This window comes from Ictidomys tridecemlineatus, chromosome X (genome assembly GCF_052094955.1).
Source record: "Ictidomys tridecemlineatus isolate mIctTri1 chromosome X, mIctTri1.hap1, whole genome shotgun sequence".
In the NCBI taxonomy this organism is placed as follows: Eukaryota; Metazoa; Chordata; class Mammalia; order Rodentia; family Sciuridae; genus Ictidomys; species Ictidomys tridecemlineatus.
Window position 1 is genome coordinate 121,183,473 of NC_135493.1, and position 15,875 is coordinate 121,199,347.

The following is a 15,875-nucleotide window of genomic DNA, read 5'->3' on the forward strand; positions in this document are numbered from 1 at the left end:
GAACCCTTCTGGTCAAACACTGTGGCAAAATCCATCCCTCTAGGACTAGTCACCCAGTGGAGAACAATAGTTGCTGAGGCTGCTAAGGGTCAAAGTTGGCACCCCTGTAGTCAAGAGCAGTAGCCTTATGAGACTGGGCCCTGATGTCACCATGTCTTCCCCAAAGCTGGTGAGTCCAGCCCCATGAAATACACAGGGATACAGGCTATCCTCTGTCAAGTGAGCTAAGGCTTCAAAATGAAACATTTTTCCTGTTATTGGAAAAAGTAAAAAGTAAAACAAACAAAAAAAAATAATAAACCAAGAAATTAAAAATCTTACTAAAACATGTTAGATACACTGATAACCACAAAATGAACCATGATTAATAATTTTACATAAAAAAGCATATAGTGGAACAAGTCTCATCAACAGATGAATGAATAAAGAAAATGTGGTATATGTACACAATGGAGCTCTACTCAGAATAAGAATGAAAATGGATAGAACTGGAGAACATCATGCTAAGTGAAATAAGACAAGACCAAAAAGAAAGGAAGGAAGGAAGGAAGGAAGGAAGGAAGGAAGGAAGGAAGGAAGGAAGGAAGGAAGGAAGGAAGGAAGGAAGGAAGGAGACAGACCCAGAAAGTCAAAGTGGAAGCTGGAGATTAAAAAGGAATAAAATCAAGAGGATCTCACAGAAATAGAAGGGAGAAAAGTAGAGAAGCAGCAGGGGATAAAAGATGAGAGAGGATAGGAGGTGAAGGGGAAGAAGTGGGGAATATAGTTGACCAAATTATGCTATGTGCATGCATGAATATATCACAATAAATTCCAATTTTATATATAATAATGCACCAATTAAATAAATAAAAGGAAGACCAATACAGTAGATGAAGGGGGTGAATGGAGGGAGGATGGAAGGGAAGGGGATAATACTAGGGATTAAAATGGAGAAAACTATGTTATATACATTTATGAATATGTCAAAATAAACCTCACTATTAGGTACAACTGCAATAAACCAAAATTTTAAAAAAGAGAAGAAGAATGTGTATGGTGAATCTAGTTGTAAAAATACTAGTTTTACTCACCCTATCCCGACGACTTGCTATTTCAGCTTTAATTTGGTGTGGGTCATACTTTGTATTTGTTGAATATCCTGAGAAGGCTAAATAGAAGAAAAATATTTTATTTTACAATAGATCCTTAAAATAAATAAATTCACACAAGAAACTTCTGATTTACCATATTAAATAATTAATTCTAAATATCTGATTTAAGTGGGCACTGTTTCCTAAAGAATTAATATTGCACAACCTCAAATCCTGAGGTTTGATTTTTTTTCATCAAGATTTTCTTCATGATCCCATATAGGAAAATATATGGCTGCAGGAAAATCAAACCCTATTTATTTCTACTACAAATCTACTAGGGTTAAAAAACATACGTACACAAGGGGAAACAAGAGGTGATTATGGCATGGAAAGCTGTCCTATGTGCAGGTATAAGCAGTATGAACCCATTGTTTCTGTCTTTTCCAATATACATATATGGAAGTCACTGAAGGATAGAAGCAAAAGGTTAACTGTGATTATTTTCTGTGGTTGCATTTTGATTTTGTATTCATTTTCTTCACCTCCAGATGAATAATTTTTGACACATTAAGAATTTATAAAATAAAAAAGGCAGATTTGTACTATGCCACTACTAGAACTACACTAGTCTGGCAAAGCTGAGGAAAGTTGCACCCCCAAGTTTTTTGTTCCCAGAAACTGAAATGAGGTACTCATGGTTTTATTCTAGTTGCTTGTCATTGATGGATATTTAGCTTAAATATATCACATCACTCAATGCTTTCTTAAACAGTGCAGTGCACATGATTTAAATGCTTTTTACAGACACAGTGTCATTAGTATGAATAGCCAATACTCAGGGTGAATAAGCTCCACAGAGCTGTTTACAGGCTATGTGCTCTCTGCCAATTTCTGTCGGCACAGAGAACTGCACTTCTTTTCTAGTACTCCAGTGGCCAGAGCAGCCAGTAGCTGTTTCTCATTTTTACCACTCCTTCCATCTCTCTGCATAGCTTTTTCTTGATGTTTCTGGCTCCTTTCTTTTGGTGTCTGAAACTACAGGCTTTTGTATTATGGCAATTCGACTTTTATTCTCTTCCTCAGCTCATCTGTCTTCATCTTCGAGTCATTCCACACTAGTATTATCAGCCTCCTGGTTACTGTCCTTAATATCACCTGCTCAAAAAATCCATCAGCAGGGCCATAACCCCTTCTTTTACTTTTTTGGTTTGAGTACCAAAGGTTGACTGTCACACAGTTAACTTAGGTGCCTAGAACTATAACTTAGTTCAAAATCCTTTCCTTAATGACAAGAATTAATAAATGGATGGCTTCAAATTAAAAAGCTCTGCACAGCAAAGAAAACAATTAGTAATGTGAAGAGAACCTACAAAATGGGACAAAAGCTTTGCTAGCTACTCTTCCAACAGAGGATTAATATCTAGACTATATAAAGAACTCTAAAAATATAACACCAAAAAGTCAAATAACTCAACTAATGCATGGGAAAATTAATTAAACAGACAATTCTCAAAATAAAAAAATACAAATGACCAAAAAATATATGAAAAATATTCAACACTGTTAGCAATTGGGAAATGCATATCAAAACTACACTAAAATTTCATCTCACACCAATAAGAATAGCAGTCATCAAGAATACAAATACCAATAAACACTGGAGAGAATGTGGGGGAAAAAAGGAATGCTTTTACATTGTTGGTGGGATTGTAAATTAGTAAAATCACTACAGAAATCAGTATGGAGGTTCCTAAAAGACTAGGCATGGAACTGTCATATGACCCAGCTATACCACTCCATAGTATTAGCCTAAAGAATTAAAGTCATCATACTACAGTGATACAAGCATACCCGTGTTTACAACAGCACAACTCACAATAGTCAAACTATGTAATCAGCCTAGGTTCCATCAGAGAATGAATGGATAAAGAAAATGTGGCATATATATACACAATGGAGTTTTATTCAGCCCTAAAGAAAAATGAAATTAGGTCATTTGTAGGAAAATGAATGGAACTTGAGACCACTATGTTAAGTGAAACAAGCCAAACTCAGAAGATCAGGGTTGTATATCTTCTCTCATATGTGGAAACTAGAAAAGAAAAGGGAAAGGAAAGGTGGAATGGTGGGGAATCTCATGAAAATCAAAGGGAGATCAGTAGAGGAAAGGGACTAGAAGGTAGGGAAGGAGAGGGGGAGTGCTGGGGAATGATATTGGTCAATTTATATTGTCATAGTGTGTACATGTATGAATATGTAACAACAAATTCCATGATTATGAACAACTATAACATACCAACAAAGAATTTGGCAAGAGAAAAAAATCCTTTTCTGGCTTTATATTGGAAAGGATAGCTCAAAACCATAGCTTACTCAAACCAGTAGCTTACACAGCAAGATTATTTAAAACTTCAATTAGAACAACATCCAAAGTTAATTTGAGCAGTTCAGATCTCCCATTTTAAAAATGGTTCTATGGAAAATCTTCTATTCAAGCCCCATTTAGTCAGAACTTCAATCTGGATCTACTGGAAATAAATATCTGGAGGAGCTAAATGTTTGCCAGATTTATCTCAAATGTTCTTATACTTAAAATTGTGATCTCTCAAGGACACAAAATAAAATATTTTTAAAACAAATTTCATGGGCTGGGGATGTAATTCAGTGGTACAGCACTTGCCTAGCATGTGTGAAGCCCTGGCTTCAAACCCCAGCACTGAAAAAAAATTGTTAGATGAAAACGGCTATTTCCAAATCCTATGACTTAAATATTGCCCGACTTATGGGTTTCATTTAAGATCAGTAATGAAAGCAATAACTCAAACAATGTGCCCTCAAGAGACAAAAAATTGTTTATAGAAAACCTCCCCAGTAAAGTCCTGGGACTTAAATCTCCCAGACCTGAGCTTAAAGGCCCTCTACCCTGGAGGGAAGCAATATACAAATGAGGCTACAGATGGCTGCCTCCTCCTTTACACGTGTGTACAACTGGTCAACTTAATAGGAAGACAATGCCAATGGTTATCGCCTGGGATTTATCACATTAAGAGTAGAAAGTAACCCCACCACGGGATTTCAGCAAAGTTAACTTCAATGTTTAACATCAGTAACAATGACTGGAAATCATTACCACCAAACTTCTTCTGCCTGCAATTTCATAGGGAAATACATAAAGGAGCATGTGGTTAGTACTGTTGGACATAAATGCAGCAGCCTTCCCCCCATTTCTTCTTCCTAATTAATAAAACTCCAATGTTGACAAGTAGCTATCTCTCCTCTAGGAGACTTGGTGCATACACAGTCCTAGACATCAAATTTGATAAACCAAGAACACATGGAGCCATCAGATACAACAATGGAAAAACTCCACCCAGCCCCCAAAGGACTATTATGTGATAATGAATTTCCATGTTGTCCAGGCCCAGGAAAGTTAGTTTTCCATTACTTACAGCTAAAATCATCCCAAATGACAGACTTTACTTATACCATTCATATAACTTTACCTATGGTCTCTACAATTATGAAATCCCAGGTCTGAAACAAGGGAATAAGGCAACTCAAGTACCTAAAACCATGAATAACTTTTATCTCCAAATACTAAGAATAGTTGTGAACACTGGCATAACTTTGAATAGTATATTTCAATTTATAAATAAAAGCCTCAGTTTCTTAGATCCTCCCATAAGTCTAACAGAACCATTTTTAGAGTTTTAGGATTCCAGACCCCCTTTTTAACAGCATGCGCTCTACAACATTTATAAAAAGTTCTTCCTCTGGTAAACATGTCTCTAATCTCAAGGTTTATGATAAAGACCAGACTGCCACCTTGGAACTTTCTTTTCTCTAGAGAGTTGAATATGCAGAGCTATTAAATAGCTTAAGGAGTCGGCTCCGGCATAAAATATTGCTTCAGATGATATAATAATAAGGTTATAGTTTAGCTGGAGCACAGCAATTTAAATTATCATACCTTGCTATTTTAGAGGCCCTTTCACATTTATTTCACCTATTTTCAAAAATCTTCATGAAAGGAAGATGATGATTATGCTTCCCCATTTTGTAGATTAAAAGACTGAATTTGTAATGACTTGATCTATACTATGCCATCATTCATAAAAGAATTTGTGTCTAGAACTCCTGGGGGATTATCTCTCAGTAAACATATGTACTCTACTACTGCCTCCAAGATTGAGGCTTGCAGACTAATATGTGGGGAAAATGCTGCATGATCCATTTTTCTCCTGCCTGCTCCAACATGCTCATGTGAAGGAAAACAAAAGTCTGAACAGATTGACTGTAGCCTTTATCCTAACTCAGACAGCAGATGAGAAATCCTTTAGCTAGGAGCAAGGGAAGATAGTTTTTGTGGGATGGGCTTGGAGCCTCGGAAAGAATGTTGGCAGGACTGATGGCTGATAAGGTCAAGCCTCACCACCACCTGACCCAAGAATCCAGGGTGAGTCAGCACCTTCTCACTGGAGATAAGGCTGACTCTTTCCCAGGCACCTAAAGATACTTTCAGTGTATTGCTCCTGGCAGTCAGGATAACAAAGTCGCATTCCTGCTGCTAGAAGGGACATACACAGTCAATCTAAACCAGTAGATCTTGACTCAGGAACCACCTGGGGAGCTTTAAAGAAACACGCAAAATATTGCCTCCCCCATCAAAGGCCAATTAAATAAATCTAGGGACAGCATAGGGCCCAGGTCTAGTAGTTTTTAAAAGCCCTCCAGGAAATTTGAACTTGCAGCCAAGGTTGAGAACCACAGGTTCTGCAAAGGGACAGAGAATCAGTACATTTTGCTGTGGGCCATATAGTCTGTGTTAAATATTCAATTCTGCTTTTTTCGCTGCCATAGACAACAAGTGAGTGAATAGGCATGGCTGTGTTCCAAGAAGACGTTATTTGCAACACCTCCATTGGACAGGATTCAGCCAGCAGAACTAACATAGTCTGCAAACCTGTAGCTCAGATTATAATTCTACTCGTGCAAGAATTTTTTCCAGGGCTGGGGATACAGCACAGTTGGTAGAGTGCTTGCCTCACATGCACAAGGCCCTGGATTCAATCCCCAGCACCACAAAAAAATATATAAATAAGAATTTCTTCCAGAAGATCCTAAAAATCATCACATCATTTATCTGAATGCCAGATAAATGGCATATCTGGGTAGATGCCAGAGGTTTCTCAAGAATGAAGGAGTAACACTAGAAAAGGCTTCTGAGATAATGAATGCATTCTTCATTTAGAAAGAAGGCAGAGAGGTGAACATGTTGCAAAGAAAAATGGAGAAGAGAAATCTACAAAATAAAGCTGTAGAAAAATTATCAGGTGTGCCACTGAGAGAATGAGTCCATTGTGAACCAGTCTCATCCCAGTATTCTACAAAGCAGAAAATAGGACTGAGCACCAGGCAGTGAGCTCAGAGGCCCATAGAAATAGAGTTGGGATCTTGGTTCCTGGAGATTGTGCTCCAACTAATCCAGCAAAGCATCTGAATTTGTTTTGGTCAGGAGCAAAAAAGGTCAAGGCTTGGATATTCTTAGATACCAGATGGCTCAACATTGACACAAAATCTTTCCTCTCCAATGAATGGAGTTTTTTCTGGTGATTTCAATAGCTCAGGAGAAAATCTTTGAAGGGTATAAGTGAGATGCACTTCCTCTCCTCCACTCCTCCCCACACCCTTCTGCTCCAACATTAAAAATGGCTGTTTATCATTATTGCCTTATTCTCCCCTGTAATCAGCCATTAGGAATAAAGTGTGTTCCTAGCATTTAGTATATACCAACAGTGGGTACTTAATAAATACCTGTCAAAAAGTGAAGAAAAAGCTGAGTGATCCTACATGGGCCATGAGAAAGTCAAGAAGTAGAAAGTGCTCTGCTTTCCTCTTGCCCCTTTATTGTTGTATAATTGCCATACAACCTGTCCATTTATAACCAGCCTTTATTTTCAGATAACTTGAAAGAGAAGTTAAGCATTCTAAAAACGCAATCAGCTCTTTTGAGCTGCCTTATTTGTCTGGGAAATAGTACAGAGAACCGACAGCCATGAAAAAAACAGATCTGGGTTCAAATTCAAGTTCTATCATTTACTGGGTATATAACCTTGAAGAAGTAATTTAGTCAATTGATTCAGTTTCCCAAGATGATAGCAGAGGCTACAATGTGGAAAACATAACAAAGCATATGAAACACTACCTTATTGAATATTGTTTTCTTCTACTTCAAGTTATTATCAATGAAGAAGTAACAAAGTAAATCCAGGTGATATATAGTTCCCAGTACCAGAGCAAGGAGTCACCTCCCTGCTTCAGGTGATCAACTGGCAGTGAAAGAGATGGAGAGGCTGTAAGATCCAAGTAGCCAACTGGAGCCAGATGTGCTGTGGTACAGCCACAGCAGCTACCAATGTGGGCCCATTACCTCTGACATGGCTGTGCAAGCCATCTGTTAAATCAGCAATTCAAACCAACAGGATCACTGTACTGAACTTTATCCTGTGGCCAGAAAGAATTCATTTGAGTCATGACTATCAGGGTTTTCCTCATTGTAATCAGTTGTTCAGGTTAAACAACAGACTAAAAGAGCCTAGTAGGAGCCCTAGGGACAGAGCAATTTGATAAACCACTTGGATTAACTCCTAGATTCCATTCATAGTTGACTTTTTCCCTGGTGAGCTAAGAGGCCCCAGGAAGCTCCACTGGCATCTCTAGCCCTTTCATGAAAACAGACAGGCCTAATTCTGGCCTCCAAGGCAACCTATTCACATGGAGAAGGGACTCTGTCTACACCAAGACTTCACAGGTCAGCCAATGGAAACTGATGGGTATATTCAATTCTCAACACTGCAGAACTATCAGTTTCCTCTACTGAAGAAGCAGACGCCACTTCAAAGACAGTGTCTTGAGAAAGATAGCGTCTTGAGTATTTTTACTGAGCATTAATAAAATTCTGTGGGGTACAGGAAGGAATGCAATTAAGTATAATTTCTTATTTGCCCAAACATCAAGAGCATAAAAAGGTGATGGAAATACAAAAACCAATCTTGCTGAATATCCCAGATCCATAGGACTCTAAGTACTGAATAACCTTACTCCACAGGCTCAACACTGCATTGAATTTCCCCATCTCCACCTTCAGAGTGGCTGCTCTAAGGTTCCCCTATATCTACCTCTTCAAAGGTGTACAGTCCAGAGTGCCCATACTCCTTGAAGCTGAAATTCTGGCTGCACTGATTGTAGCTAGTACATAACTCACACCACCTTCTCTTAACTCAATTCTTCTTTTTAATCATGAGAAAGAAACTTCCTACCAAGTTTTTCTGATATGTACTTCTTCTGTTCCACTTTCTGAAAGATTGACTTGAGGGCCTCTTTGGGGACCTAACCAAACCCAAAACATAACAGATAAAGTGCCTAAGGGATATGGGAAAAAAACACACTATTAGGTTGAATCATAAGAAATAGCCAATATTCAATTTATTTAGCAAAAAAAAATGGCAATTTTGTTTGGTTTAACCTTGCTTCTGCCAAGTAGCTTTCTGAAAGCTGTATGAACTACATGATCTCAGAACCAGTTATAAGTCAATGTTTCAGCTAGGTGTGATGTTGAGGCATCAAGTCCAAGGGCATCTGTTCTTGAGATCACCAAGAGATACCACATGGTGGGCCATAAAAGTCATCTCAATAGATTTCAAAAGATTGAAATTTTAGCTTGGTTAGTCTCTGACCACAATGGAATTAGATTAGAAATCAATAACAACATGTTATCTTTTAAAATTCCCAACAACTTACTTTTTAAAATATACATATACATATATATTTTTAGTTGTGGATGAACTTTTATTTTTATGTATTTATTTTTTAAACCCAGTGCCTCATACATACGAGGCAGGTGCTCTAACACTGAACCACAACTCCAGCCCCCAACAACTTACTTTTAAAGAACCCATGGGTCAAAATCTAAATCACATAGAAATGAAAACATATTTTGAAAGGAATAAAAATTTTAAAATATAGTAACATATGGGATGAATTAAAGAGAGCTTCAAGAATTTGCACCTTTAAAGGCTACGTGAAAGACTAAGGTCTAAATTCAGTGATCTAAGTTTCCACTTTAGGAAGCCAAAAAGGGAAGAACAAATTAAAGATAAACTAAGTAGAAAGAAGGAAATAAAAAATAATAAAAATCAATAGAAAAAAGACAAGAGGCCGAGGGGGAAAGAAAAACAAAAGCCAGTTCATTGTAAAGATAAATAAAATTGACAAAAGTTTAGTTACACTTATAATAAAGGAAAAGAAGACAGACATTATTAATATAAGGCATGAAAGAGGATTCACACCTTGTATCCTACAGAGAGTCAAAGGATAACAAAGGGGAGACTACAAACAATACAGACTTGACAGCTCACATCATAGTTTGACAAACTCCCTATGGGCCAAATCTGGCTTATTACCTGTATTTATACTTTAATTGGAACACAGCCAGACACATTCATTTACATGTTGTCTCTGAGTGCTTTTGCCCAATAACAAAAGTATTGAGTAGTGGAGACTAAGATCCAGTAGCCCACAAAGCATAAAATAGTCACTACTGACTCTTCATAGAAAAGTTTGCTGAGTTTAAGATTAGATAAAAAGAACAAAACCTTTGGAACATACAAATACCAAAACTGATTCAAGAGGAAAAAATTTTTAAAAAACAACCCTATATCTATCAAAGGTATTGGACTCTATAGTTAAAAACATTACCACAAAAAACTCCAAGCCTTTGTGGCTTTTCTGATACATTCTATCAAACAGTTGAGAAAGCATTAATATTAATCCCATAAAAATTCTTACAGTAAATTGAAGAGAAAACTTCTCAATTTATTCTATGAAGCTAGCATTACCCCAATATGATAATCAGAGAAAGGCATTACATGAAAACTATGGAGAGAAGAAACCAGTCCATAAAATTCTGCACTGAGCTGATCTATCACCTTTTCATGGAAAGTTTAAAAAAAAAACTTGCATGTACTGGGGTCCTAATTAGAATGAGATATATTATAAAAAATGCTTGTGTAACTATATAAAAATGGATTCTATTGTCCTATATAACTAAAAAGAATCAGTAAAAAACTTTCATGAACCAATATCTGAAGACCAGGAGATAAGGTGACTTTGAAGCAACACATCATTATACCTGAGTTGCCTCCATTCCCTCAAGGCACATGGTAAGAAAGACATCTTACATTCCTATTACAGAGGCAAAACCTTGCCACTGTCCACAGTTTCTATGCTTCTTTCACCTTTGACAGTAGTGCAATAAAAAGAGCACAAGACATGTGGCCCCTTGGCGTTTATTCCATTCTGACTTGCAACAGAGAATAAAGCTATGATCACATCTTTTATGTTCAAAGCTTGGTCACCAGAGCCAAACACCTGATAACATGACAACAACATCACACATAGATACTCCTGTGTGTCACTAGACTTAGGTTTTGATTAAATAAAACTTAGTGGTACTAACTTCATATATTCTCTCCAAGCTTAAAGGCCCCCAAGACATGGTAGCCATGCATGCCTGCAGTGGACTATTGAGTGTGACAATTCTGTTGGGAAGGGATTAGCTTGAGCAGTTACCATCAGTTAAAAAAAAAAAAAAAAAAAAAAGGATTTGGTTTCTGAGACCAGACCTGGTTCCTTCCATTCTGAGCACCCACTAAGCACTAAGGAATGGGAGCTCATCTCTGGTAGCCTCTGAAACTAAGGAAGCATTCCTCTGAAGAACAGTAGGGTCCAGCTGGGGATATAGCTCAGTTGGTAGAGTGCTTGCCTTTTGTACACAAGGCCCTGGGTTCAATCCCCAGCACCACCAAAAAAGGGGGAAAAAAGCATGAACAGTAGATACAGCCATTTACTTTGGGGTCAGATTTCTCTGATTCTTTGGGTTAGACTGGGTTCCTTCTCCTTCAGTGTACTGCCCAATAAAGACTAAAGCCCAGGAAAGGCCTCCACAGACAGACAGGAGCTGAGCATGCCTGCAGACTGCCAAATCTTCCAACCCAGGAATAAGGGAATCATTCCCCAAGAGGTCACTCCAGAAAAGCAATATTAAGTTGCAATATTTGAACCAATATCTGAAGACCAGGAGAAATATGACTTGGAAGCAACATATCATTATACCCGAGTTTCCTCCATTCCCTCAAGGCACATAGTAAGACAGCTATTAAGTGCACTGGTCTCTGAGTGAAGTGTCTTCAAAACTGACAATCATGAGACAGGAGGTTGTCTCATAGCATGACCTGAAATTTTGTTAGCTCATTTATTTTTCACTTTTCCCACCTGAATGTAGCTTCATGAGGAGAGGGACCTTTCCTTTCTTAATCACCACCATATTTTAACATCTGAGCACAAAGTGAGTATTTGATAAATATCCATTAGCTAATAGTATGAGATTGTAGCCTTTACAAAGCCATCTTGCCCGAGTAAAGTTGGTTGTTTGCAGATAACTTAGCAGGGAGATGGCTTTTAAAGTCACATGCATTCAGTGAAGGGAACAAGTTAACTCACAGCTAGCATACGAGCGGCTGTCATCCTCACACAGTTTGTGCAGCTGCTGGTATTCCTCCTGGGCCAGCTCGAACCGCTGTTGCTTGATCTGGTATATTTCTTTCTTGGCATTGAGAGCCTCCTGGGCTACAATTAAATACTCCTTCAACATCCGTTCCTGCTCTCGCCTCCACTGTTCTCTTGGATCCTCAATCTGGGTAAGCTCTAAAAGGAAGATGATAAGGAAATGAGTGTCTTGAGGGTAACATCTGTAGGTTGACCAACAGTCACACATTATGCTACTAGTCAATATGAAAATTAACTAATTATCAGGATGAACATTGTGAAAGGTTTCACATCATGAAACTTTCTGAAGTTTGGAAAACTTTCTACTTATATTTCCAAAGTTCAGACAAAAAGAAAACTCTACAGATATGAAATAGTTCAGTGGAGGAGGAAAGACAAGACGATCCTTTCATCAATAAAGACCATACTTTAAATAAGTGCCCAAGGAGATGCACCCAAATGAGTTCAAAACTGTTAATGGATATTTGTATAATGGATAATTACAATGTTTTTCTCACTGACTTCTTCACCATGAGATGTGAAAAAGTCAATGAGAAAAACAGTCTTCACATGGGATGTGTAAAAATACTACTGTCCCCTGCTTGACTTGCTACTCTTTTCCTTTTCTCATTCCCCTCCCACGCACAATTCCCCACATTTCCCACTCTGCAGGCTCTTGAAAGGGCCCACATCTACCTCTGGCTCCAACTCCTATCTTGAGCTCCAATTTTTTTATTCCCAGCTGCCTCCTAAATGCATCTCCTTCTTGTCAGACCCATAGTAATTCTGAGCCAGTCATCTGAAGCACAACTTGTTCTCACACACTGCCCTTTCACTACCAGAAGCAAAACCAAACTAAACAACTCATACCATGCACTGCTTCCCTCTTTTGATGAGCAGTATCTAGATCTATCTACTTAGCCAACCTGGGAATCCAAGCTGAGTATCATCCTCAAAGAACTTGTGCTCTTCTCCCCCCACCCCGCAGAATACTCTAAGGGTTATCAAGAAGTGGTGATTCCTACTGCTGAATACAATAATGACTGACTATATGCCCTTTTCTCTGTCTCCCCTTACTTCAATCAGGGCCTCACAATCTTCCCCCATAGTCACTCAGCTTCTTGTCTCACGCCAACAAAGCCCATCCTCAGTGCACTTACCCACATTACCTTCCTAACTGCTGCAACCCTCTTTCATATGTATCTCTTCTAAAGCACAAAATCCAGTATCCACAGCATGAGTCCCAAAACTCGTTTTCTAGCTTCATCTCTATTTTGTGTCCTTCTCCTCACAAACAACCTCTGTACAGACAACTTTTCCAAAAATCACCAGATGTGCCTGACTAGCTCATTGGTGCCTGTGTTTACGCTGCTTCTGTCCTCTCTGCTCACCAGGGCAGCCTACCACCTTCCAACACTCATTGCAAAGGCCTTCTTTTTGAAGCCTTCTCTGGCTCTCCTGGTCTGTGTCTCTCCTCTGCACAATTGACAATGCCATTCTAACCACCTGTACCAGTTGGCACATACTTATTTCTATATTTTCTGCTTCACAGGCAAATTATGAATCCTGGACAGCAAAAGTTCTGCCTTAGGCTTTATATCCCCAGAATCTTCTCTCAATTTAGAGAGTGGAAAGATATTAGGTCATAAAAAGGAATGAAGTACTGACATGTGCTACAAAATAGAGAAATCTTGAAAGCATCATGCTAAGTGAGAGAAGCCAGACACAAAAAGCCATACAGATGATTCCATAGATATGAAATGTCTAGAATGTACAAATTCACAAGGACAGAAAGCAGAAACAGCTAGCAGAGACTAGGGGAGAGAGCAATACTGAATGACTGATTAATGAGGATAGCTTTCCCGTTAGGCTAAGGAAAGTGTTTTGGAACTAGCAGAGATGACAGTTGCATAATATTATGAATGCACTAAATGTTATTGAACTGTTTGCTTTAAAATGTTCATTTTGTGATCTGTGAATTTCACCTCAAAGTGGTTAGTAAGGTAAATTTTATGCTATTCTTGTTTTGCCATCCACACAAGTGTGCTTGCTAAATGTTCCAAAGCACGTTCTCTTGAAAACATTATCCCCATCCACCTTCCTGCCTATACCCCTAATCAGCACTTTACGCTGCCACCCCAGGCTCTTAGAAAGCCTCTCTAGGCCTTGAAAGCTTATATGGGTAAAGATAAAACAAAGCGAAAAAACAAAAAAACAAAAATCAGAGTCTGGCTTTAGCCCCAGAGTTGAGATTCAATGGGACTGGGGTGGGGCAGAATCAGTACTTTCATAATTGCCCGGATGTTCCTGATGTTTATTCAGCTGCATGACACCCTGAAGCCAGCCAATGGCATTGTTCACAGTGTTCCAGTGCCCTAGAGGGTCTCAGGAATCTTGAGGGTATCAACCCATAGCCTCTCTGGTCCCTCACCCCATCTGCATAGTTCAAATGTTAATATTTGATTCCTTAGATCTTTGCTTTAAAGAGTTTTAAACCTGTGTCATCAAGAGTTGGGTTTCTTGAAGGTCTCAGATGAAGGAGGTGATGTGACCCCAGAGTTGCTTTCATGCTCACTCACTACCCCCCACATGCTAGGTCATCCTTTATGTTCCTGGTGGCTGGAAGAAAGTCCTTGGTGGCTATTTTCTTTTAGGGTTCATGGCCACTTTTATAGTGTCAATCTTTGAGGGTGAGGAATGGGTCTTACTTTCTTAGGTGCCCAGGGCCTAAAGAGAGTGGGCAGTTCAAAGGTGTTCTATAAACGCTTGCTGTGATTCAGTGAGTGAGCGGGCAAGGAATGTCATGGTAAATAAGGGGCACTGGTGGATAAGTGCTGAGTTTACAAGAAAGACAGGCCAGAACAGGTCCTAGGCCACAAGAGCAGCAGGTAGACTTTCTGGAAATGTTGTATAAGGCAAATGTCTATACCATTTGGTGAGCATCTATACTTACTTAGGCCCAGGAAGGAGAAAGCCTGGTGGTACAGCCATACTGCCCAGTCCTATAGCATAGTAGTTTCACAGAATGAGAGGGTTTTGGCTGTTAGGAACTGCCTCTTACTCTATCAGCTGAGAGGGCCACCCAAGATAGCCATATTCACCCAAACACACAGCCATGAGGTGGCAAGCCAATTGAGTGCCACTGGAAGAACAGTCTTCAGCTGGGGCCTCTCAACTTCTCTTCTTTCAGGTACCTTACTCTATCCAGTGGGTGGCAGATCCACCTAGAAACTCTCCTGCCACTTGGATACCTGCATGGGAGGCCAGTGGGGCCAGGACAATATTTATTTTCTGTTTCCAATCATCACTGGCCAGTTTTTGAAAAATGGCTACAATTGTACAAAGCTTAGTGCCAGGAATTGGAAAGCCCACTGCCTGACAATGTCATTCAATATCTGAGACAAGAAGGCTCACAACCTTGAAACATCATGGGCAATTCAAAACTCAGGAATCAACCCCAAAGAAACCAGCCCAGGTTAATCATACTAAGGGAACATGAGGTACCACAGGACTGGAGAGGGAAAGAATATCAAAATCCATCATGCATCTTCAGACCCACACTTAATAAACTGAAAGAAAAAGCAAGGCAAGGGAAAGCCATGCTTCATGTCCCCTTCATGTCCCCAGTAGTAATATGACAATGATAGAAACACTGAAGGGAGCTAGAATGAAAATGGGAGTGAGAAATGGAACCCTAGTTGGGATCAGTTCCAGAAAGGCTAATGAAGAAGCAGAAAGCCAAGAGTGAGGGTGGAGAATGGATGTAGAATGACATGGAGCCTCTGTATCAAGGTTTCCCTTCTTTGACACTATTCCCTGTTGGGAGACCATCCTGTGTACTGTAGGATGTTTAGCAGCACTCCTGGTCTCCACCCACTAAATGCCAGCAGCACCTCTGTTAGGCACAACTATTGTGAATGCCTCTAGGTACTGCCAAATGTCCCCAGGGGACAAAGATCACCCCAGGCTGAGAACCACTGCTCCAAATAGTTCTACAAAAGACACTGGCAAGATCAAAGACCTGTCACCTTTACACCATTTTCTCCTTTCACACATGAAGATCAAAAGGTTTGGTATGTTAAAGCAACCACTTGGGCACCTGCTGTTCCAGGAACTTGTTAAATTCTACTTTGCAATAAGCCTTTCCATTATGAGAGGTATTTCTGATTCCAGATTGCCTGGGAAATTTATTAC

General features: G+C 39.2%; 1 protein-coding gene across 2 annotated transcripts in view; it reads right to left on the reverse strand.

Moving 5' to 3' along the window:
* Positions 1-15,875, reverse strand: part of Wwc3 (WWC family member 3) — a 111,313-nt gene that overhangs the window by 55,083 nt on the left and 40,355 nt on the right. For both annotated transcript variants that reach the window (XM_078035134.1, XM_005315957.5), the window contains exons 3-4: positions 11,637-11,840; positions 1,074-1,150 (exon numbers count right to left, since the gene is read on the reverse strand). In XM_078035134.1, coding sequence (XP_077891260.1) covers positions 1,074-1,150; positions 11,637-11,840 — 281 coding nt within the window. The remainder of the gene's footprint in view (positions 1-1,073; positions 1,151-11,636; positions 11,841-15,875) is intronic.